The sequence below is a fragment of the Acromyrmex echinatior genome, chromosome 3 (assembly GCF_024713525.1).
Source record: "Acromyrmex echinatior isolate Ae372 chromosome 3, ASM2471352v2, whole genome shotgun sequence".
In the NCBI taxonomy this organism is placed as follows: Eukaryota; Metazoa; Arthropoda; class Insecta; order Hymenoptera; family Formicidae; genus Acromyrmex; species Acromyrmex echinatior.
Genome location: NC_141854.1, coordinates 5444258 through 5469070, shown reverse-complemented (window position 1 = coordinate 5469070; position 24813 = coordinate 5444258). Strand labels below are relative to the sequence as shown.

Sequence of the window (24813 nt, the reverse complement as noted above, 5' to 3'; positions counted from 1 at the left end):
TGTGAATGTTCCGATTTTATTGAGAATCTTGTACGTGCGCGAGAATTATTATGATATTAGTAAAGAGGAATCGTTTTTATGCACAAAATATTTGTTAATCATTTTTTAATAAACTGACACTACATCTCTAATTATCGTTTATCAACTAATTCACGCATTGAGAGAAATGAGTTTGTTATTGTTATTATATACAAAAGTGATAACAAATGTGATGATTTGATAAGAAAACGAATTGATCAGTTATTATTGCAAATCATTTCTCATTATTTATCAATATAACAAATATACGATACAAATCACATATTGCTAAATCGTTATTCGTACCTTTCGCAAATAATCAGTATTGCTAGCAAATACAAATCTATCCAGCAGATACATGATTGCTTCTATTAATAATTGATTGGAATAGTAGATTAGCATTAGTTTCCATCATAGAAGAATCCTCGTTTTCAGTACCGATGTTTGTTATCATTATATCTACAAATCATTTGTTGCAGCTTGTTAAATTAACAAATTCTTTTCTCTCAGTGTGAAATAGAACATATAAAAATTTTAATAAAATTAATATAAATAAAAAATAAGAATTTTTCAAAGGTATATTTTTGAAAGACAATATGATACTGAAAATATTTTAAGGTGCATTTGGTCATGATAACAATTCTTAATTTCAAAATTTAGATCTCAGCATCTTTTAAATCAGAAACATAAAACATTGACAATCGATTCGATTTTTTTTTATTTTTTATTTAACTTGTGGTTAAGCTTTCTAATGTTTTATCCATATGGACTTCAATTGTGAAGTTCATTGGGTGAAACATGAGATTAAGCTTAACACAAATTGACCGGATAATAAAAAATTGGACCTAAAAGTTATATTGTCTCGATTATGGAAGGTCGATTATCTAATTTGAAACATTTGAAAGAAAGTTACTTTTCTTAAAATGCAAAGTGATTAAGAGAAAATTGAAAAAAAACCTGTTCTCCGAAAATTAATGTAATTACACGAGAAACGTCCGCTTTATACGCGTTCTACACGGTGCTTTCGGCGATACGCCGAATTCGAGATCAAACGCACGAGTTTCGGACAGAAGTTTGCGTGACGCAGGTGCGCGCCGTCGTTCCCTTATCTCGACGCGATTAAGCTTCGTCGGCTTATATTATCGATTTCTGAACAGGATTCGTTATCTGCGCCCCGTGCGGTACGCGCGTGTGTGGACTCACGTTATGGCGCCAGGAAACCTTGTAAACCCAGGGATTGGACTTGATGTTGCACTCGAAGTAAACGTCGATACCCTCCCGAATAGCGCTCGAATTCAAATTGCTGCCAAGCTCGAGGGTAACCACAGGCTCGTCTGAAAACAGAATCGACATCAAAGCTGAAGCGCGCGAAATGTGCCGATATGAGAGACGTACGCCACTTTAATTATTGTAATCGACGTTATTAGCGTTTAGATATCAGTCTAGAGAAAAAGAAGAAAAATGTAAGTGGACGTTTAGATGCGAAAGGGAAATTAAAACTCTCCTTTCAGCAAGATATTTTAACGCTAACGTCGATATTAACCGACAAATGTTTATTTGATTTACTTTGAATGTAAATTATACCGGCATATAAAATTTTCTAATTTTATTGAAACCATGTTAAAAAAATTTTTTTTAAGATTGAATTCAAGGGCACTTTAATAAGTAATTCATACTAAATAATTAATTTTTTCAAAATTTTAACTATTTTTCCAATATAGATATATTATTATGTACATCAGATTTTAAATAATGTCGATGGAATTAAATATTTCTGAATCTTCGTAATTCGAGTAATAGGAAATTAATAGGAATAAAAAAATCATTAAAGATTGGTTTATCGATTAATCTTTTGACAAAATATTTCAAAAGCTTTCGTTAATAATACATTCGCAGTGCGGATGCATTTTTCAGCATTCTTGTAAATAAATCGTCAACGGCATCGAGTGCCGATACATTTTCCCATTGAGAGACCATCGTCCGGTATCCGTTCCAGGGTATTACTTAAAAAAAAAAATCGCATCCGTATCGAATGTTACTTATGATTCCTTTCGCGGTAGCGCCGCGCCGCGAATCCGATAATACCGATTCACCGATTTGCGCTTACAATAAATGCAGTAAGAGTAAATTTCCTCGCCCATTCCCAGCACCGTCCGTTGTGGAATTACTGGCGGACTAATGGAAAAAACTGTAGAAAGACGAGAAAATGGGGCTGCCAAGGTAGTCGAAGTGGTGGAATACGCGGCGCGTAATCGGACTGAATCTTCAGCGCGGCGGATCGGCATGTGCCATTAATTTCCACGCGTAACTTCTTTCTCTCGCCCTCCCTCGTTTTTCTGTATCTCGTTCTCGCTCGCTTGGACCGGTTAGAGGAAAACTTTTATATTGGACAGTGAAATCACGGCGTTAATCCTGGCCGACTGCGACGCTTCGCGGCGATTCGTCCTACAACTTTGCGTATTAATGGCGTTGGAAAGTTGCACCGAGGGTGCAATTTGGACTACGGCGCGGACGGCATCGACGTCCGCCGACGACATGACCGTTGGGTTCCGATTTCCCCCACGTGCCAATAAATTTGAAAGAACGCATCCAACAGAAAACTGTAAACTTTCCGGTTATTGATAACGATGATGGTGGATGGTGGAGAAGAAAATCGAAACATTTAGAAAGACTGACAAAAATTTTTGACAACCGCGAAATAGCAATGATATTAATTATAAATGTCTTAATTTTATTTATTAATTAAATATAGAAATAAAATATAGAAATAAAATTATATAAGATTATTTAAAATAATTTTGTGAATTTTAACTTGTTACATAACGTTTAAGACGTAATCTCGCTGATCAATTGATCGCTTGGTGATTATTTTTTAGAAGGTAAATTTTTAGTGCGTAGTGCAAGTTTAATATTTCCTTATTAAAATGAAGTAATCTTGTGTAACAGTATTCATTAACAGTATTAATTAAGCATCTCATAGGACCGTATATGTGAGTACACAACTAATAGGAAATAAGTATTCATTAATATTAACTAATCGCAAGTAAGTACTTTTGTCGAATTTAAATTTTTGTCATTTAAATCAATGTTAAATTAATGTTAAATTAAAGTAAAATAATTACACACACACACACACACACACACACACACATGCACTTATACTTCTAAAAAAGTAAATTAAAACTTATTTACACTTTTAAACCTTAAATTGCAATTTCCTTTGATATTTGATATTAAAATATTTTAATAATTTTTCCGAGGAAAAACCAGCTCAACCATGAAAATCTATTGTTATTCAGGCTCCAGTGTTACAATCTTTAAAATAAAGTAACATAACCGCTATGGATGTAGCTAGACTTGATCCCAACGGTAAATGTTGTTATGTTTTATGTAAACAATCCATCGATAGCAACGAGATCCAAAGTACAAAGAATGGTTTAGAGAAATAAATTCTCGATTGAAATTTTAATGTTGACTTTGTAGAGCATATGTACGATGGTATGCATGCGCGATGTGCTTGTAAAAATATTACATTGATGGAAGTTTCTACTGTGCGGACATATTCGCGATGTGAAATTGCGGGGGCATCCCGGTGCGTTTCTGTGAAAATACTCACGGAATATATTGAGCTTCCATCCATCCTCTAACTCCGAATTCGGAATATCTGGCACGCCGCCGCGACAGTAGAGGATCTTTCCGGCGTCTTCGATACCCGGTACGAATGTGAGAATGCTGGTTGTAACGTTGCCATCGGGACTTGTCTGCTGGCGAGATTTCATGAATTGAAAACAGTTTACCGAATAATTTAATAATCGCGATATGCATACACATTCTGAATCAGATTAGAGCCACTAGATGATTACGCTGATATTGAATCTATACATTAGTCAATTATTACTCCAATATTCATATCTCTAAAAACTTTTCAACTGTTATATTAAGTAAAATATAAATAGTGTGGTGTTTTCGAAACACCATGGTTTGCTTTAGGAAGCATTAAAATAAATATATAAAATAAATACATTAATTTTATTGATAAAACTGAATACAAATAAATTGTGTAATAAATCGTCTTTTAACGATAGATGATAACGATATAAAATTTCCTGTATTTTTTATATTTTGTTTCATTTGTAAATATTAATAAATAAAACTTTGTACGTTGTACTTTTGTATGTTGTTTCGTTAGTAAATATTAATAAATAATTGGCTTATGTAACTATCGAGTTGGAACAAAAGTTGATAGCGTTACGAACATCAAAATTCAAGCAGCTATAACTTTGTTAAAAATAAACGAAATTTATACGTAAAAAAAAAGTTTTGAAGCTTAAAATATCTATTTTTCGAAGATCTATGTTTTTTAAATTTCTGTGAATTTCTTTTTTATAGAAAATTATGAACTAGACAAAATAAAAACTTTCTTCTTATTTTGTCAAGTATCAAAAAAACTTGTAAACATTTTCGATTTTCTAACATGAAAGCTTAAAGTTTTTTCTATTGTACAAAATCGTTTTTGAAAATGTTCTTAAGATTTTTTATTATGGAGTTATCGCGGATTCTAACTCATAATTCCGTTAAAAATCATTGTGTACCGTAATTTAAAAAATGGATTTTAAAAGCTACAATTTTGCCTTATCAAATGGTATAATTGCTAAACTTTTTTAAAAATATTTTTTTTAACTACATAAATATGATAAAAATGAAGTAAAAAATTGCAACATCTAGAAAGACACAAGTTATCAAAGTGATATCTATATGGCTAATTACATATTTATAATATATGATCAAATACATGTTTAGCTCGATATTTTTACATTAGAAGTACAGCTCATTTTCGTAGTATCATTCATTCTAAATTTTGGTTTAAAATACATTTCCATTTTTGCAACTCTCATAACTAACAGTATACAATGAAATATCATGAAAGTGCGATGTTTGTGAAGATTTTTCACGCACATATTGATGTAATCCTATCAATTTTCAAAATATGAAAGAATAAAAAATTAAAAAAATAATCGCTGAAACGTTAGGAGGATCTTAGGACAAGTGTGTCATACGTGTGATTTATGAGAATGCATTGAATCGTTGATAATATATTTTAAATCCGTACCGTTTCCCGTGCATTTCGCAATATCATGTTTCCTTTGGACCATGTGATCGTCGGGCTTGGTCTGGCTCCGACAACCTCGCAACCTATCTCGTAGGTCTTGCCGGCGCTAAGTGGACGACTCTCTCCTTGAATCCGGACCCACAGCGGTTTTACTGTAAAAGAGTGTGTCGCACTCGGATTTAAGCACCTATCGATCCGCGCACGTGCTTTGAAGCTAATAGAAATTTCTGTAGTAAAGACTAAATCCACTGACGTTTCTCGGATAAATTATACCAATATTATACAATAATAATAGACACGTAGCGATTTTTAAGCACAATTTACCATAGTAATTAAATTAAATTAATAATTATGAAAACGTGTAATTATCTGGAAATTGTATGAATGTGTATTTTCATTTTACAATGTAATAAATTAATTTAATATGTGTCTCCGTTTTCCTTTTTCGTAATTTATTCAACCGTACATCATTAACAGAAATAATAATAAATTGTGCTCTCTCTCTTCATATTCTTATTCAGATAAAATAAAATAAAATGTATCATTAGAAATTGTCACTTTTTTCATTTACTTTTTAGATCGTCGCAACAGTAACACCTCATTTTGTCGATACTCACAATTCATGTCGAGTGACACTGAACTTGATATCGGTGTCACCATGTTGTTGTTTGTGGCTTGGCAGGTCAGAAACGTACGCAAATGTTCGCGGCCTAACTTTTCCAATTGCAGCACGTTCCGGACCCTTTTAGCATCCACAGTCTCGTAACTGTTATCAAGTAGGGAAGTCCCTTGCCACCATGTCACTCGTGGTTGCGGTCGCCCTAAAGAAACATAAGTTCAGAGCTGCGAATACACGTCGATGACGTCACTGCTATGTCTCGCTAATGGCATCCGCTCGGCGTGTAATCACTCGAATTTCGATTTAACATGCCATTATACAGACAGAAATATGAAAAATGAACTCTTTACAATAAAATTAAAATCAATAGTAAAGTTTTTGGAAGAGTATAATTTGAAATTTCAAAATAGCGTAGTAAACAACATATGGTTGCACATTAATCTTTTTTGGAATAATCTTTTAAGAAGATCCTAAAGTGACAGAATTATTAACATTATAGATTAAAAAGTACTCCGAATTGACTGAATAGATTGTAAAAGTTCTTTTACACAATTAAAATAAGTACAAAAAAGGCGAGATTTAACGATAAAATTGAAAAAATTAAAAAATAACATTTAGTACGCTGCAATTTTTAACTTTTTTTTTCGATTTTCTTGTGAAATCGACCGTTTCATACTTTCTTTTATGCGCATTTTAATTGTGTAAAACGATTTTACAATATGTACATTGCAGTTAATTCGAAGTACTTTTTTACGTGTAATATCGGTAATTCTGTCATTTTAGAAAACCCTTAAGCATACATTTTATACTATTATCGAAAAAAATCTGATACCATTCGTTTTGATAAGGAGAAATTATTTCAAATTTGAAAATGAAATATATATATATATAATTAAAACACACCATATTCATTATTATGTTGTTTAATATACAAAGATAATATTTTTATTAATTATAATATGGAGTAAAAAAGGTATACCACTTCGTAATATTTTAATTTAATTTTTTTAATGTAAAAAATAAAATATTTTTAATATATAAAACTATATCTTTTCTATTAAAATCTATATAAAATCATTACAATAAATGATTTATTTTGTAAAATTTTGAGTTTTTCTATTGTAAAAAAAATATTGTAAAAAGTTAATTTGATAACAATTGTGAGTAACAAATAAATTTTGTGTACATTATGTTTTGTTAAACAAAAAATAAATTCAAACGAAATAAAAAATTTTTTGAAAAAAATATTTCAAAATTATTATTTTTTAATTAAAGAAAATTTAATTAAAAATAAAATATATATAAGAAACACACAAATATTATTAAAACAAAAAAAAGACTTTAGCAACAGATTAAAATAAGTGGTAAATGTTACAAATTAATTTTAAAACTTTATAAAATTCTATAGATATTCCACAGTCAAATCAATTAAAAAATATTTATTAAATTTCCTATCACTATCAAAATACTTTACTCTTTATTTTTACTGCACCATTCCACATCCGATATTTATACTTTGTTTTACCTCCGAAGGCGTTATTTCTTGTTCGAAATTCAAAACGTGAGACCACATATAACACATTTGTCTGAAGTGTCAAAGAAATTGAGCCACATTTATTTTACGTAACTCAAGTACTGTAAGTCGAGGCAACGACGTAACGCCTGAACGTTATAGAAGGTGAACGTACTGGAAGTGCATCGACGTGTCATGCACTTACCACCGGCGGCGACACACGTGATATTGAGAGATGCTCCTTCGCTGTACGGGCCAAGGATGTAATGGGGAATATGAGACCTTCCGTCTTCGTCCAATATGCTAAGCTGCTCCGGCGGTACTGTAATAATTTTCACGTTAAGAAGCTCTTCATTTTTCTTCTTATTCGGAATGTCTGCGACAACGCGAACACAGTGACTGGAGGGGGGGGGGGGAGGAGGGAGAACGAATCAATTTACGCAACGATGTATCAATCCTATAATGTCACCTAAGAAGATGAAACGCTACTACAGCTGCTTTACGGTGATGTCGCGAAACGAATCTCCATTTAATGCAAATAAAAAAGGATTAAAGGAAAAAATTTTTTGAAATGTAATTAATACGTTAAAAAAAAGTGCGTTATACGTACAAAAAATGCTTTTAGTGAAGTTGTTATAAAATTGACACATGAAAACTGTTCTATGGAATATTTTTAAACTGCTGAATTTAAATCTAAAACGAAAATCTCTGAATTCAAAATGGCAATTTTAATCTGAATTAAATAAAGATCGTGAAAAATTCTAACATAAATGTACGTCAGCCCCAAAAACTGCAAGTATGCGGACGGCGCGGCGTATAAATATCTTGTTATCACGCAAAGTGTTAATGAAGTCGAGAGAATGGCGGTAATTATTGTTATCAATTTCACTCTCATCTCATTTTCGTAATAGTACCATTTGCAGAAAAAAATTCAGATAAAACTATGTCATATGATTCTTTTTTTTTATAATATAAAAGGATTTTATATTGTATTACAAAAAAAAAGAAAGAAAAACTCGATAAAATAAATATTTTACAAATATTAAATTATACTTTTAAAGATTGACTTGAGAAATGAATTGTTCGTGTCTAGAATTAGAATTTTTTTCATATACTCGTACTATCTTTCCCGATAGTCTCTACTTACACTCTTGTAAATATATATTATAATTAGCACTAATCTCATGCGTAAAAGAATTCGCGATACCACTAACGTTAATATTCGCGTGAAGCACAAGGTGAATCAATTTGCATGACGACGTATCAGTCTGCGCCATCACGTACCGCCTTTACCATTAAGGAAGGTTTCCGAAGATAAAAAATAAATTTTAATGTACCGGTATAGAACTAAAGGGCTCGGTATCTATCCGCTCGGTATTATCAGCCATAGTCACGTAACCGTTCTTCCATTAAAGGAAACGTTACTCCAACGCAATGCAAAGAAAAAGTTAAATGCAGCCGGTGCACTGTTTTGAGAACGTGTTCGAGGTGGTTGGATACTGGCTATTCGATGATAACGGTGTCTATTGCATTAGATACGGCACGGTGACCGCGCAAATATCAAATTAATCAATATAACCGCGGGGTGTGTCACATAATTCCATGCTTCGGAATTCAATTATCAAGAATTTTCAACGATGAATTATAGATTTAATCGATTATAAAAGGTACAAAGGGAAGACTTCAGTTTTTCTATTTGATAAATTTGCTGTCACAATTTTGAAATTTCTTGATATTGAATTTTTTAATTTCTGAATTTATCCAGCGACTTTTAAAAATGATAATTTGTGTGTCTTATTGTCATTGTGCAATTTTAGTCTTTAAGCACAGACTGAAAGTTTAAATTGATGTACGCAATGTACAGCTATTGTTTACGAAAAAAAATCAAGAATACGCTTTCCATATGTTATCGAACATTGATTTTCGATACATGATTTTCTAAATGTTTTTAGATTGCTTATTTAGATAGCTCGTTATCGAAATTGTCAAATACACGTGGAAATAAGGAGTAATTCAACGTATTCAAAGAAACCGCGCCGCGGTTCTGAGAAAGTTACAAAGGGACGTGCCTCGCTTCCCTTTATTGTCAAGCACATCTTATATTCAGGTCAATGCGGGAATATCGTTTAGGAACTCACTGATGACCGTTAGATTGACTTTGCTGTTGCGCGTCGGCGACTGCTTGAAGTCGACTCTGCATCTGTAAACAGCTGCGTCGCTCTCCCGGACCTTTTCCAGAGTGAGTTTCGCTGGAGTTTCGGAGTGCTTAAAGAACGCGCGTCCTTCTAGGCTGTGATCTTGCCAGTGATTCCCTTGATCCGGACTATCCCTCCCTCTCGTGTCGAAGCTGCAACAAAAATTAAATTAAAAGTTTATTATAGTACAAAATTCAAAATTTTTCGCTTGTATAACAGGCACAATAAATAAATTAAATAGATGTACCAGGTCATCACAATTGAACGAGCTCAATTAAGATGTTTAGAATAGTTTTATTGATTCAAAATATATTATTTATGGAGTGTGTTTCGAGATTTGGCTTTCTCCTCCTCGGCTATAAATTAGTAACAAAAAACATACATATTTCTCAAACGTATGGAAAATAAATTCAAAATTAAAACGATGAAATTTGAACAGAATATTACCTCCACGTATTATTCGTTCAGTGTATATACAATAGTATAAAATTTAAAATATATAACATTTTCTATGCGTTTGGGGAACATGTATATTTTTTGGGGATTATTAATTTATAGCTGAAGAGAACTAAGTCAAGTCGATCTAATATACCTTTAAATTGTGATCTGATATACCTTTTATATAATTTATTTAAAACTTTTTATTAGATGATGCATTTATTTCAAAATATATTATACTTTATTATAAATCGTTTGAAGTCAACAATGTGTAATTTGTTTGAATATTTTGAGATATTTTAAAATTAGAATTTAGGTAATGATGTTTATCTGCGCCATTACATACTGCCTTTATCATTAAGAGAAGGTGGAGAATATATATATATATATATATATATATATGGATGATTGGATTGAACTTGTTGGAATTATCATGACAAGATAACATGTATATTATACAGATGATATGAAATGCAAAATGATCAGCAGCAGTGATTGCCTCACGTGCAGTATTTACACTGTATTTATGATTTCGCGTTAAAGAATGATTGGAAGTTTGCCTATAAAAAGCTAAATAAGAAAAGCTCTCGCGCCTCCTATTTTCCCTTCTTTTTCCTTCAATACTCACTAATGCGCGTCATCGTGTTTCTCGGACAGGCGGACGTATAGAGAGAAACTTTTATATTGCCCCTATTAAACTCTCACGAGACGGTCAATCGAGAAAAATGCCTCGACGTGGCGCAGTTACTAAAGAAAAGTACAGAGTCACGCAGGATTCTCGTAGCACTTTGCCCTCTAATGTTGGTCCTTTTACGCCAGCGCGCTGCCCTCGCAGAATTTCTATCGGCGAGAGGCGAACAGAAACGAAGCTAACTGAATTTATGCGGCGTCGTTGCTACAAAGAAATTTTCCAAAGAAATTTGCGACGGATCGGGGCCATAATGAAATTCCTCGGTAACTTTTCAGAACTCATTATTATGCTTGAGCAAAATTTTCGACGAACCTTGATCCCGGCGTATATATTTAACAGTAATTTTTCCTCAAATAAAGCACTATTATTTCTCGTACAATGTGCATACAGGATGCCCTAGATCCCTAATTTTAATTAAAGACATTTTTGAATTTCTTCTTTATTAAAATATTATCAATAATTTTTAGCTTCAATAAATTCTTGTAAGTTGTGAACTAAATTTTCAGAGTTCAATTGAATAACTAAATTTTAATATTTATAATACTTAAAAGATAGCTCTTAGTTTTTATTTTTAAGAATTTTAATTTGAGATATAATTATGTCAACATATTTCATGTATCAAATGTTACGATATGTGATAATCTTCTGATAGTTAATCTTTTTTTGAAAAAACTCAAATCATCTATCGTTAAAATAGGACTTGATATTCCAAAAATATATTACATATTAAGTTTTTAAAAAACAGTTAAAACATGTTAATTAAAAGTAAATAATTTCTGTTAATTCATTCCTTTAATCTTTCTCCTGAACTAGATTCGCAACACAAGAAGGTCTAAAGCGAATGCGATATACTTACTCAAGGTAATAATTAACCGCTATAATTTCCTTATCTTCTCGAACGTATACGCTTCTAATGCAAGGTACAGTTCTGGGTGCATCTCACAGCAGTTTCTGCAATTCTGTCAGCGTTATTATACCATGACGTCAGTTGTACGCCATGGCATTCTGTTATCGCGGAACTTTTAAACGTGCTGTGGTCGACATTGTCTGCATATCAGTGGTCATATTTTCCTTGGGATTTTAAATAGTCAACGTTGTCACACTGTAAACGTGCATAAAAGTCTTGTGCGATATCTAATTAGTTCTCTAATCCCCCCAAAAAACTCAACTGAAAAAGTGAACCTACAAGCTAAATGATTAACAAAATATTAATTGAATATTAATGGAATAAAATATTTTCTACATAATATAAATATTTTAATATTTTTCGTTTAATGTTATTAAGATCTTTTATTTTAATGATAATAATATTATTAAAATATAATCTGTTTATATTATTGTACTAGTCTTATTAATATTCTGATTTTTAATATATTTTAATTAAGCATTACAAATGCTTTGGTTGTATATGGATTCGTTTTCAATAAAAAAAAGAAAAAGTTCTGGGGAGATAATCCTACATTCCCTGCAGGTACATGTTGAATCACTAATCAGATGCACAATTAAAATCTCTCATCATGGTTGAATAATTAGATGATCATTACGAAAACGAATAAAACTGACAGCTATGGGCATAAGATTACGACAAAATTCAAAAAACAAAAAGTGAAAATCTGTAAAAATCAAATAATAAAATGAGTGTCACAATAAAAATTGTTATTTGTTTATACTTTACATGTTAAATTTAAATTGTGTATTTAAAAAAAGACTTAAAGCTATTTTTCTTTGGAAAGATTAATTTTTACTGAAATTTTAAGAAATTAATTGCGTTTCGCTGAGAAAATAAAACAATATTTATAAATGTTTTTGCACATATTTTTTATCCTGGGAAGAATTGGCATAACAAAAATATATATGTTGTATATATTATATGTAAATATGGATCTCAAATATGAAAGGAATTCATTTTATTCAAGGTGTGACGAATGTGACTCGCTCGCAAAATTGCACCTGCTCAGGTGCGGGTGCATCCCGAAGCCGGAGAAAGAGAAGCCGCACAGAGCGATATATGTGCTGAGTAGTTTTCTGAAACCGGTCCTTGGAGGACGTTCGTACTTTTATATAACTCGCGCCGGTTCGCCAAGGCGAGTTACATCGTCAACCGAGCGTGTGAACGCTTTCGCTTGTCCGAACGATTTTCTGCGTCTTCGATTTTCTGGAGCACCTTATCCGGCTTTTGCTAAACGGTCAAGCGATAAATAACGTTAATCAAAAGGGACACCGGGCATCGTAATTAGACATATGTAAGAGATATATGTACAGGTTACATTCATTAATGAAGTATACGTTATCATCGGTTTTATCTTCAATTTAACACATAGCTAGAGCAGCGTTAAATTCATTTCGGTTATTATTGGAATTATTGTTACTTCAAAGAATTGTTTTTATCGAATTTCGAAGACCAATTGCGGCACAATAAAAGGAAGATGTGGCAAAAACGGTTACAACACATGTGTTTAGAAACAGCCACAAATATTTTTAGTTTTATTGCCTATTTAGAACATTAAATTTATCGCATGTCATATAGGTATCGTTTTAATTAAATAAACATAAATGAGGATTATTTAATAATTTAAGATATAATGTATAACAATTGCAATCTATCAATTAATCACGACATTATTATTCATCGTTTACAAGCGTTTATCTCTCGTGTAGATGTTTCAATAGCAACGAATAGAGCAATCGTATGTTGGACATGCAAGTACAAAGGACATTGCAAACAGATGAGAGATGCACATCACGTACAGAACGTGTCACGCTTTTGCATTTCCTTTGTCAACATCGCTTTGACTATTATCGGTAATCTTCCCTAATTACTTGCCAAGAAGGGGTCGACCACAATCATACTTTAGAAATAAAAACTCGTTACAAGATACGACTTTTCGTAAGAGCATTCTATTACAGAAAGTCTTATAAAATTATCAAAATTCTTCACATTTGTAAATTCATCAATAAATTCTTGATTGTTGCTTGAAACATTTTTCTAGATGAATGAAATCGATCCAATAAAGCTCAATTTTAAGATTTGGCTTTTAATGTAATATTTAAAAAATAAAAAAAAATGTTAAAATAAATAATACTAATCAAATTTTTCGTAGTTTAGGTACAGTAGCTAATAATTTTTTTTGCTATAACTTATAAGGCAGCTCCAAATGATCAATGTACACCAATACGCAACATTTTCCGCATATTCGTTAAATATTAGTCTACATTCATATGAATTATTACATAGCACGTCGTATGCATGTGTAACACACTGTTAGATATAAAAGGAGTAACGGTAGTCCAAAAAAATGATATAAATTGAATAACATTTTATCATTTTTAATTTCTATATACAGGGTGCGTCATCAAAATCCAGACAAATTTCAATTGAAATTTTCCGCTATATTGTGTCAGAGGTTGTTGTTGGCATCCGAGAAAGCCTGATGTTTGTAGTAAACAGTCATATTCTCAAAATGGCGAAGTTGAAACCAAGTGCGGAGTATAATCGAAGAGCCGCGATCATTGAAGGCCTTCGCGCTGGGTGCTCAGCAACGGAAATAATTCGATTCTTTGGATACCCGAGATCGATTGTTTATGTTGTGACAAAATATACGGCTTTAGAACAGTCCAACGAAGATTCCAGTACGCCAAATACGCCAAGTACGAGGAAGAGCCACTCAAAAGAACGCACCGCGAGGTGCCCTCGCAATCATTGAAAGGGCTCAAGTGCTGATTTCGAATGACCCAGGGCAATCATTGCGCATTCTGATGGATGCAGTGAAACCGTGGATGGAAATTGTGGCGTCCGGAAGGCTATATATTTTTTAGCACGGTATATCGGCTCATATGAGTCATTTGATTCAAAATTGTCTCTCAGACAACGTTGATATGTTTTGATCCAAGGAATTCTGGCCTCTCAACAGCTCAGATTTAAATTCCTTGGACTACTACGTATAGGGCGTAGTTGAAAGGGACAAACAAATCTCAGCATCCCAATGTGACGTCATTAAGGACCACTATTGAGGCAACATTCGTCGGTATGGACAGCGCTACATTACAATGCGTGCGAACGCTTCAGACCGAGAATAGAGGTAGTCATTGAAGCTATGGGGAATATATCGAATAATTGTACTCTACAGGAACCCTCTCAAGTGCCATGTAAAGGATTTTTTATAATATTTAGTTTTTCGTTAAAAACATTTTGTTTAAAGAAATTATTCGATTTATCTGGATTTTGATGACGCCCTGTATATCACAATGTAAATTAATTTCAAAGTAAACATCATTTATTTAACGTATGCACTTAGTAAATGCATTCAATCTAAATTTGAGTAAAATTTAATACATTTTCTTAAATTAAATTGTTTAACTTCATTATTTTAATCAAATAACGACATATCAGGTAGGAACAGTGGCGATCTATAGAAATAATTAAAAATAACTCTAATTGGGTATAATTTGACATTATAAATTTAGCAGTGTACTTGCTAATGTTGACGTACATATCGTTGGCCATGTCGTTTGGAGTCGCTTTTATATCTATTTCGTTTATCATAGAGACGATGACAAGTTTTCATGCCAAGTCGAAGAAATAGACGAAGATAAATCAATTGGCACGAAGATCGGGATGGAGAGTGTATCAAAAAACAAGGCTGCCACGGCGCGACGGAGTACTTCGTCATGAGTCGGGAAAGACTTTTAACTTAATAAAACCGCGAAAGTGCCAGAGGGATAACGCAATAGATACACCGCTCTGCGCGTGGTGCGTGCCAGAAGAAATAATATCGTATCCATAATTTCATTCTGGAATATCTTTAAGCTCGGGCCACAATTCATATATCAGAGTCGCCCGGAGAGACGTACTCGTGAGAGGAAAAGAGACTGAGATGGAAGAAAGAGAACGTGGGAGAAGAGATGGTGTAGAGAGAGAGGAAGGGGGATGCTGGGATGCGGAGGAAAGACAGGGAGAAATAAAGGGCAGCAGCCAATTCGCTATATGGACCACCCTAGGGGGAACATTCAGGGTGCGGGGATAGACGTACACTAATGTAAGTGTGTCACGGGGTTGGGTTGTGATCCTCCATGCGAGGAAAATATGGGATGTTCTCCTCGAGGCTTCGCCTCGTTTCTATGCATAAACTGCGATATCAACTTGTGGTATAAAAGAATGCGTGCCTTAATCCGAAGTTTTCTCTGCGATCGAGAAACCGAATTGTCTCGATTTGAATGAGATTAACTCTTTTCACGTTCTTTCTCTCTTTTTCGCTTCTTTTTCCATTCCAACCAGAATACACATAAATTGTAGTTTAAACGACTTGATACGCTTACAGTGTTAATATTAATAACGCTAACATGATGGGGACTTCAATCCATGATGTTTATAATCATCGGTACCGCATGATATTAAATTCACACTGCTATTTTTTAGACCGTAAGCGTATCAAATTGTTTGATTTGAACTATAATTTAATGTGTACTATTAATATTAGCACGAACACAGTGAGAATTATATACACCACATGGATGTTAGATCCACACCAGGGGTGTTAAATCCAATTGATTAACATCAATATTTTTTAGAGTGTAGACTTAAATTCATTTATTTATTACACCGTTCGACCCTCTCGGATTTATTACCTTACACAAGCAAACGCAGCAATTTAACCAAATTACGTAATAATCGCGAGCCCTTCTTCGCCGCGTATTAATTCTCATGCGCGTGATTTTGTGCAGACGCATCGATTGTGCGCATCGGTTGCCAAGCAACGAATACATTATCAAGATCGAGCTGCGTTACATGCGTGCTGTAACGGGATAATTTTGGCTATCTAGCATGCTTAATGCATTACTCTGCCATTTAGTTAATAACTGAACTAAAGCAACGAAACGGAGCAAACGAGCCATGCGCAATTTTCCTCCGAAAACGCGAGCACATCCGGTTCGCAAACTTCAAACGCGATGCGTAAATCCACCGGTAAATATAATAAGCCGACAATCCGTCAGTGAAGTTAGCAGTACCGGTTGATTACGTTCCGGACCGTGTAATTTACAAATTAATTGTGTCAGTCATAGCAAAACACGCATGCGTCAAGTAATGTCCCGTCTATGCTCGCGAGAAGAGTATTCTGCACGTATGTTATGCTTGCTCGCTTTCACTCTCACACTCTCTCTCTCTCTCTCTCTCTCTCTCTCTCTCTCTCTCTTTTCCTAGTCGCAATGCATCCATCGAGCGAATTTTTGCGTAAGTTAATCGCACGGTTAAGCCGACTCGAAAAATTCAAACACGAGGATTTACAGTCATCGTATTTCCTACGGCAATTGCGCTTCGTTACGAGATATATGCAGTAGCACTAAAATCCCCCAATGGCGGAATCGCAGTCGAAATTGCAACTGTAATGGCGTCGCGGATTAATTAATCTCCTGAGTACAATTGGCATACGTTAATTTTTCCTTTGACGTACCTCAGCAAACTAATATCGAGCTGTCGAGAGAGAACTCTTCAGCGAATTACAGACGTAAGACGCTTAACAGGAAAGTTTTTTCATTTCAATGAAAACAATCTCCTGTAATGCGCCAGCAGTTCTTAGAAAAGAGGTTCAACACGATAAAAGTGGATTAAACGTTTATAGGATATTCATTTTCATCGCGTTATCATATTTTCACCAATTATTTTATCTAACAAATTCGTAATAAATTAATCTTATGTGTTTTTCAATAGTAATCTTATTTAAAAAATCTACAGATAAATTTATAAAAATGTTAAAAAAAAAAACATTGCAAACATAAAAGAATAATGTACCGTATAAATTTTAATTTAAATATTTTCGTGAAATAGAGCTGTGTAAAAATGATAACATGCTTTTGTAATTAAAAGAATATCATAAAACGCATTTTAAAGAGAGAATTTTTGAGACTTTTTAAAAATTATACGGAATGTCAAAATTCATATAATAAATCGCTACGAAGAACCGATATGCAGAATTTAATAAAAATATTGTACGGCGGAAATATTTTTATACAAACATGAAAATAAATTCTGCATGCATATCGAATGATTTAAAATTATTAAATTACTGTAATCGGAAAGGCGTTATTTGCATATGAAATAAATATAATAATAAATAGCAACGGTATAGTTGAAATCAAAGTCAAAAATTACATATAGAATTCATCGCACTGCACTGGCTTAAAAATATTTCTTTGCTTGAGATTCATGTATCAGTAATGTACGAGTAATATGCAACCAAATCTAATTAGACTAACTGTAAATAGAAATTCGACAGCAGTATTATTAACAATAATTATATTGCCAGGATCGTTTACGTCGTTCATTTGATCGACGACTACATTAATGGTCGATCAATTAACATATCTCTCAGATGCAATTCACTTTGATTTAATGAACGTCGAAGGGTCCTAACTAGAACATCGAGCGATTTTCCTGCAGTCCTCTGATATGTCACTTTCGCGGCGCGGAATGTAAATTATGCCTGTCTTTCTGTTTGAGAGGCATTTCCATTTACGCGAATTAAGTCCAACGCGGAACAAACGGAAGAAGTTCGTTTTCTCAACTGAGTATATCCCGCGTATAATCAGAGCCCCGTCTCAAGAAATTGATAAATTTCATTCCAAAATAATTACTGTTGCAATTAACTTGCCAAAAATATTATTTGTATTCTTCGGGCATCACGCACTAAATTGTTTTATTATGAAATTATTTCGTATAACTTTATTAAACGGTAAAGATCGTTTAAACATTTCATTAAACTATATTATTTTATCTTTATATTATATTATCCACATTATTAATGTATATTTACAAATTTAAGAGTAATATATGTATAGCTAATTTCGTCGGAAGAGAGAGAGAGTTTCAAGAAGAATATTTATTATTTCCATTTTTAATTATATATTTGTTAACATGTGCAAATTTGCTCATGCTGTAAGAGAATAGCACTGCGCGTATAAAATTGTATACTAATTTATACGTATTACTTTCACATGCTGATAAATGAAAAGGAATATAATTTTGTAATTCTCAATTACTATTCTACGTGTGTCCTTGTGCATCTCATATTCCTATAATTTGTCTTTCATATATATATCATACGTGACATTATCATTTCACATACCGTAAGTGCTGCATAGCGATGTTTAAATATGTGCAAGAGAATTATTGTGTTAGATGTTTAAGTCAGTATATAAAGCGCGTTGTACATATATATATACATTGTATGCGTACATAAAATTAAGGATTAAACTAAGACTTAAGGACTAAAACTGACAAAGTGAGTCGCGTAGTTTTTATGTATGTAAAAGTAAACATATCAGTAAAATAAATACAGTAAAAATTTTAGATTGAATTACTTTTGTCAGAGAAAACAACGAGATAATAAATCATACTTTTCGTTATGCATCAATCCAACTGATTTCTCCTTTATTTCTTTACGTAGATAAAAAAAAATTTGATTAAATCCAGTGCGATATTTTAGAAATTTTTAAATTAACCGATGCAGCAAAAAATATATTGTATTTAGAAATGGGAAACTTATGGTAATTTCATCTAAAGTTAGATATCAAAATGCGAAATCTGCAAATAACTCACAGCGTCAAACGCTGTTGTAATAATAATGAGCACGCGACTGTACGCGATTTTGTATTCGAAAAGCAGGAACGATATTGCACGCGATCAACATAAGAAGAAAGACCGAGCGGAAGGGAGAGAGGTAGAGAAATGAAAGAAGAAGAAATTTACCTGTATATCGGTGCATCTGCCTCCTCCTTATACCAAATAACTAGGTGCAGCTTGTCCCCCGAGAGTGGTGGTTTCACGTCGCATGGTAGCTGAGCAATTCCGCCTGCCACTGCTTCCGCATCTGTCATTGTCACTGTAATGACAAAGTCGGGTCGAGAGTCAGGCCAAGATCATATAACCGGAAAAACGTGGTCGGAATACACGCGAGCTGCAGAGCGCGACTAATCTGCCCTGTATTAATGGCTCGATTCGCGCCCGGTGATTTCACTCCCGCACGACGAGGTTTAATCCTCGTGACGACGACGGCAACATCGCGTCCTCGAATTCACGAGATCACTCGTGCGCGATTTTCCTTCTAAGCCTCGGATCTTCTCAAAAGATATCTCTGATATTTTTCCAGACTGTACTCGCGAGTCAAGGAAGTGTCCCGAGAGTGATTCTTTTCACTTCAAATCGGCACATATCCGTCCTGCGTGCAGAAATATGAAAGTCGTATTTCCTTGTTTCACTAATAAACGATTTGAAAAGATGAAACATTCTTTTGAAACATATTGGCCAACAAATTTTTTATTTCACAGCGACAAACTAAATTTTGTTATTTGTTACATTAATATTTATTTTCAACAAAAGTTATTTTTAAAGCTACTATGGCAGTAAACATTTTTTTTTATTCAAATACGATAAAGAAAGCCAAGGAAAAGCCAATTTGGATGTTTCAAATAATATATATTCTTATATTAAATTAATTTTATTTCAGATATGATTGAGAACCAAAAAACTTTCGGTTTCAACACACTCATTCTGAAACGCTCATAATCCTTCTAAATTAGAACAGAAAGAAAGAAAGTAAAAAACTTATTGAGGAAAAATATTACCTCAGGTCCGAACCTGGGATCTCTGAGAGGCTTCAGTAATATTTTTCGCAATAAGTTTCTTACTTTCTTTCTTTCTATTCTAATTTAGGGGGGGTTATTAGCGTTTCAGAATGATTTTGTTGAAACCAAAAGTTTTTCGGCTCTCAATCATATCTGAAATAAAATTAGTTTAATATAAGAATTAATTTAATATAACGTATCATTTTAAATATCCCAATTTGACAGTTCTTGGCTTCCTTTATCGTATTTGATGTATTCACACATACGGTCGTACTCAAAATTCTTAAAATTTTTTTTACTTTTCGAATAAAAAATTTTTCTAAATATTTTAAATTTATTTTAATTTTTTATCCAAATAGTTTTTTAAATGTTTGGGTGGTGTAAAAATTATGACAATATTTTAAATTGCTATAATTACATATTAAGATCCTTTGAATAATTTTTATTTCAAATATTTTAGATATAAAAAATAATTTAGGTTTAAAAAAAAATCTTCTATCTTCTAAATCTTAAGAAATATTCTTCTTCTTCTTTCGCGACATTACAGTTTACGGTGAATCAAAACCTTCTCATGATTTGTTCATAACAATGGATTTTTTCCGGAATTAAGTTGTTAGCCTAATGTCCAACTTGCAGCCTGGGGGATCCATAAATTGTAGGTTCCATATATTCCCTGATATATGAGACTTACAGTTTAACGCCGAATCTGAACGGCGATAGTCTTTTAAAAAATATTACACATTTCAAATTTACTATTAATAGAAAAAGATATTTTTACATGTTTTATACTTTTTGTAGAAATTCTAAATATTAATGATATTTCCTGCCAAAGATTATACTTTAAAGATACTGTTACCAGAAGATAAAGATTTCACGATCAACATGTTTAATAGTTCAAACATTGACAATCATACTGTGGTCGAACAAAAGACTATATAACTTCCGCTATATAATAGCGTCGATTATAATAACAATGGGACAATAATTTCTACGGAAATGCAGAGCGCGTTCGAGGGCTGAGAAAGATAATGTAATTAAGATCATTAATCAAACATAATTGTACCAATTAATCATGATATTTTAACAGCCAAGTTGGCTTAAGACGTGATCTGAATATATAATTTTGACCAATAATTAAATTCATCAGAAAACATATACTATGCTCGATGTATAACAGATTCGCTTTTGCTAATCTGTGAAGTAGGAGAGACTAGGACTTTTTAGCACAGTTTTCACAATTTCGGCATCAGATTTTTTTAAACAATTAATTATTATGATTAAAATATCATATGCTAAAGATCTTTCTCTATGTTTTCATATCAGTAATGGTTCTCTATACTGTAGTTTCCTTGCAATAAATGCAATACGAACGTATTGCGTTATAGTTAACTTGCCTTAATATGTGGGGTAAATTAGTACATATCATGGTATAAATTGCTTCTCTATGATAAACTATATTAAATTAACAAAAACGTAATAAAAAAGTAATAGAAATAAAAATCGGATATGTACTTTTTAGTAAAAATTGTATCTTTCAAAGTTATTTCGTGATGATTAAATAACAAAATGTTGTTACAGGAAAACAAATATAAATTATTTTAGTTCCACCTTATTTTAATATAAAAATGTTAAATAGATAACCAGATTCAATTTACGCCGTTCCCTAAGGGCCATTCGCTGTTTATATATAGGCTACGTTTACATCGTACACTTAGTCCATGACCTATACGATAGGTGTCTTTGTTTAAATTTATAGAATAAACAAGGACATCTATTGTATAGGCCGCGGCCTAAATGCATGGTTATACGATTAATTTAACAAATGATAGAGTAGTAATTCGAGCGGGCAATCCATACAATTTGATTGCATCGATTCATAAATCATATTATTCATTTTGTTTGTGTAAAAACAAGAAAAAACTAATACATTGTGATCATGATGTAATATTCCATAAGTAATCGCTTTCTATAATCATGAAAACGTAGTTATTAATCCGTAGGTCACGTTATTAAAACTATAGTTATTAAAACTATAGTTCTATATTCATACTGTTCACGTCAATGTGATAATACTAATATCACAATGTGATTGGATTAGAAAAAAACTATTATATTTATTTGTTTATGTACAATGTTCTGTTTATCGTACAATTTCTCAGTTACTTATCACTATTAGTTACTGTTAACACTATTTTGACTGGGGGTTGCTACCCTGAGTCGCCTGGTCGGACACTTTCGCGCCTGGAGGCTAAAGCCCTGGTTTACGATAACCTCGCGACAATGCCTAAGGGAAAACCCTGAATCGCGAGGGTAATACTTGCGAACTAGGATCGGAATGACTTAACTGACTTCGGCACCTCGTAAGACAGACTCGCTACCTCTTTGCTACCTTTTCTCAAAAGATTGACTTCTCCAAATTTCATGTGATCCTCCTCCTATTCGTCTAAGATTGGTGGATTTTGACCAATCAGAAGCGATGGCGGATCAGAAACTTGCTACAAACGCGGCAAAAGGATCACAGACCCTGATGATATATAACCATTATTTAAGACTCTAAATAATCTTTGAAGTGTCAGGCCCTTTTTGGCGGGAAGAATCGTATGCACGACAATAATCTCCTACTACTCAACACATACTTTATAACACTATGTTTAATTTATATTTTTTGTTACAATATTTTGTTTATAATTAAAGAAAAAGAACTTTTGTATGCTGATATCAATGTGGGCCATGTCCGAGCACATGCATACGTGTGACGTTTGTCACGAATATGTTCATGAAGATTAATTAAAGATTAATTAAGGATTAATTAAAAACGATAAAGGGCCTTTTACTTGTTCGAACTGCGAGTAGATCCATAAGCATAGTTTTAAGAAGGAGAAGTTAATACAGATATTTAATGTTTAAGTTGTTAAATAGCTTTTTTAAATGTTTATGCATTAATATGTTTATGCAATAAAATTATAAACTTATAAAGGTAACATTGGATCACTTTATTTTCTATATTTTTAATATTTTCGTATGAAAAAAGAGAAAACATATACGCGACTCACATTGGATACACATTTAGCGAAGGTGCTCCAAATGCTATCTTTCTTTTAAATTTCTACTGCATCTATACATACAAATATATGAATATGATTTATATTTTTTTTCAATGTTCACAAATGTTCCCTCTTTTGAATGTGACTATTCATTTTCAATTTTGACTTCGGCAAAAGATAAACAAATATTCTCAAATCTTAAAGGGCTTAAATTGGGTCCGGTTATAAAGCATTTCAAAGTTAAATTGTAATTAAATAAATAATTCAGACGTGCGATACAGCCAGTTAATCTAACCCTCGACCTAACTTTTTCTTATACATATACAAGTCAATGTACCTCATCCTTGCACACGTCTGATTTTTATTATTTTATTATAACAAATTACCATTGTTACTTAAAATAACGTGTCGTATACTAACAGACTCCTCGAAGGACATTAATACAAATTATAAAAATTTATGCTAAAAAATTTATTTGCCTCCTCTTAACTGAATCAGATTTTTCTTTTTCTTTGATTGTAATATTTATTTTATTTAAATGAAACTTGTAGAAAAGAACTTGTAGAAATATTTTGCGATAACTTTTCCATCGTTCCTTTCGTCACAAATACATAAACGGAACGCAATGCCAACTTGCCTCTTATGCTAATAAACCTCGATCGTCTCGCGATATTTTGTTTCAATTATTAACGTATTATTACATCGTTATATTACGTATGTGCTATAAACTTTAATATTATATACATATATGTATATACATTTTTTATAAATTTCTTATAAATTTTTTAAGGAAAAATGATTTATACAAGATGTACACATAATATAAGTTTAGATGAATAATAAATTTGTATAATATTTTAAATAATCTTTTTAGATTTCAAAAAATGTATACATACATCTTCTGCGTTGCGTATAATTTTAATTTTCAAACAAATCGAATTCAAAACGTTTTGTTCTTTTGCGTATAGTACGATTATCGTTGAAATTCTGCTGAAAATGCTTAATGATCCGGATGTTCAGTAGAGCGGGCGTTCAATACCTTTTGAATAGTGACCATGGCATCTGGTTATAATTAATGCACGATCAATTAATTTCGTCCCTTGTTTTACGCCGTCAACGACAAATTTACCGGATCATCGTCGCGTGGCTAGCAAATTTACGCGTTTTATCATACGTAAAGCCGAGTGCACGCGAATCTGTTTGGAACTTCCGTAATTGGTGGCCGATATGATGTGGACGAAATCGCAGCGATAATTGGCGCTCACGAATCTCATTGGGTGAGTATAATTACCTATTCGAATATATATTATGGCCATGGCACAGTTTCTTCCTAAAATTGAACATGTGTGTATTTGAAGTTTAATACCCGTGTTTTCGTTACATATTCAGCGCTAAATGTTGCCACCCTTTCTGTTTTTGAGCTTTATTTATCGAACATGGAGAACGCATTAAACGCACATATTGGAATGAGTATAAAATGAGGGCCACATCGGGCGACTGCTAATGTGCAGTGCATTTAGGTCACGCTTTCATTCCTGTTTTTTTTAACTCGGTATCAAATTACATT

At 32.7% G+C, this 24813-nt stretch overlaps 1 protein-coding gene across 2 annotated transcripts in view; it reads right to left on the bottom strand.

Moving 5' to 3' along the window:
• LOC105144270 (protein turtle homolog B) overlaps positions 1–24813 on the bottom strand; it is a 311040-nt gene that overhangs the window by 37797 nt on the left and 248430 nt on the right. Inside the window, exons 3-9 of one of the 2 annotated variants that reach the window (XM_087404939.1) lie at positions 19328–19460; positions 9399–9607; positions 7466–7582; positions 5746–5949; positions 5129–5280; positions 3635–3782; positions 1222–1352 (exon numbers count right to left, since the gene is read on the bottom strand). In XM_087404939.1, coding sequence (XP_087261065.1) covers positions 1222–1352; positions 3635–3782; positions 5129–5280; positions 5746–5949; positions 7466–7582; positions 9399–9607; positions 19328–19460 — 1094 coding nt within the window. The remainder of the gene's footprint in view (positions 1–1221; positions 1353–3634; positions 3783–5128; positions 5281–5745; positions 5950–7465; positions 7583–9398; positions 9608–19327; positions 19461–24813) is intronic. The other variant, XM_087404940.1, reaches the window with a different exon arrangement.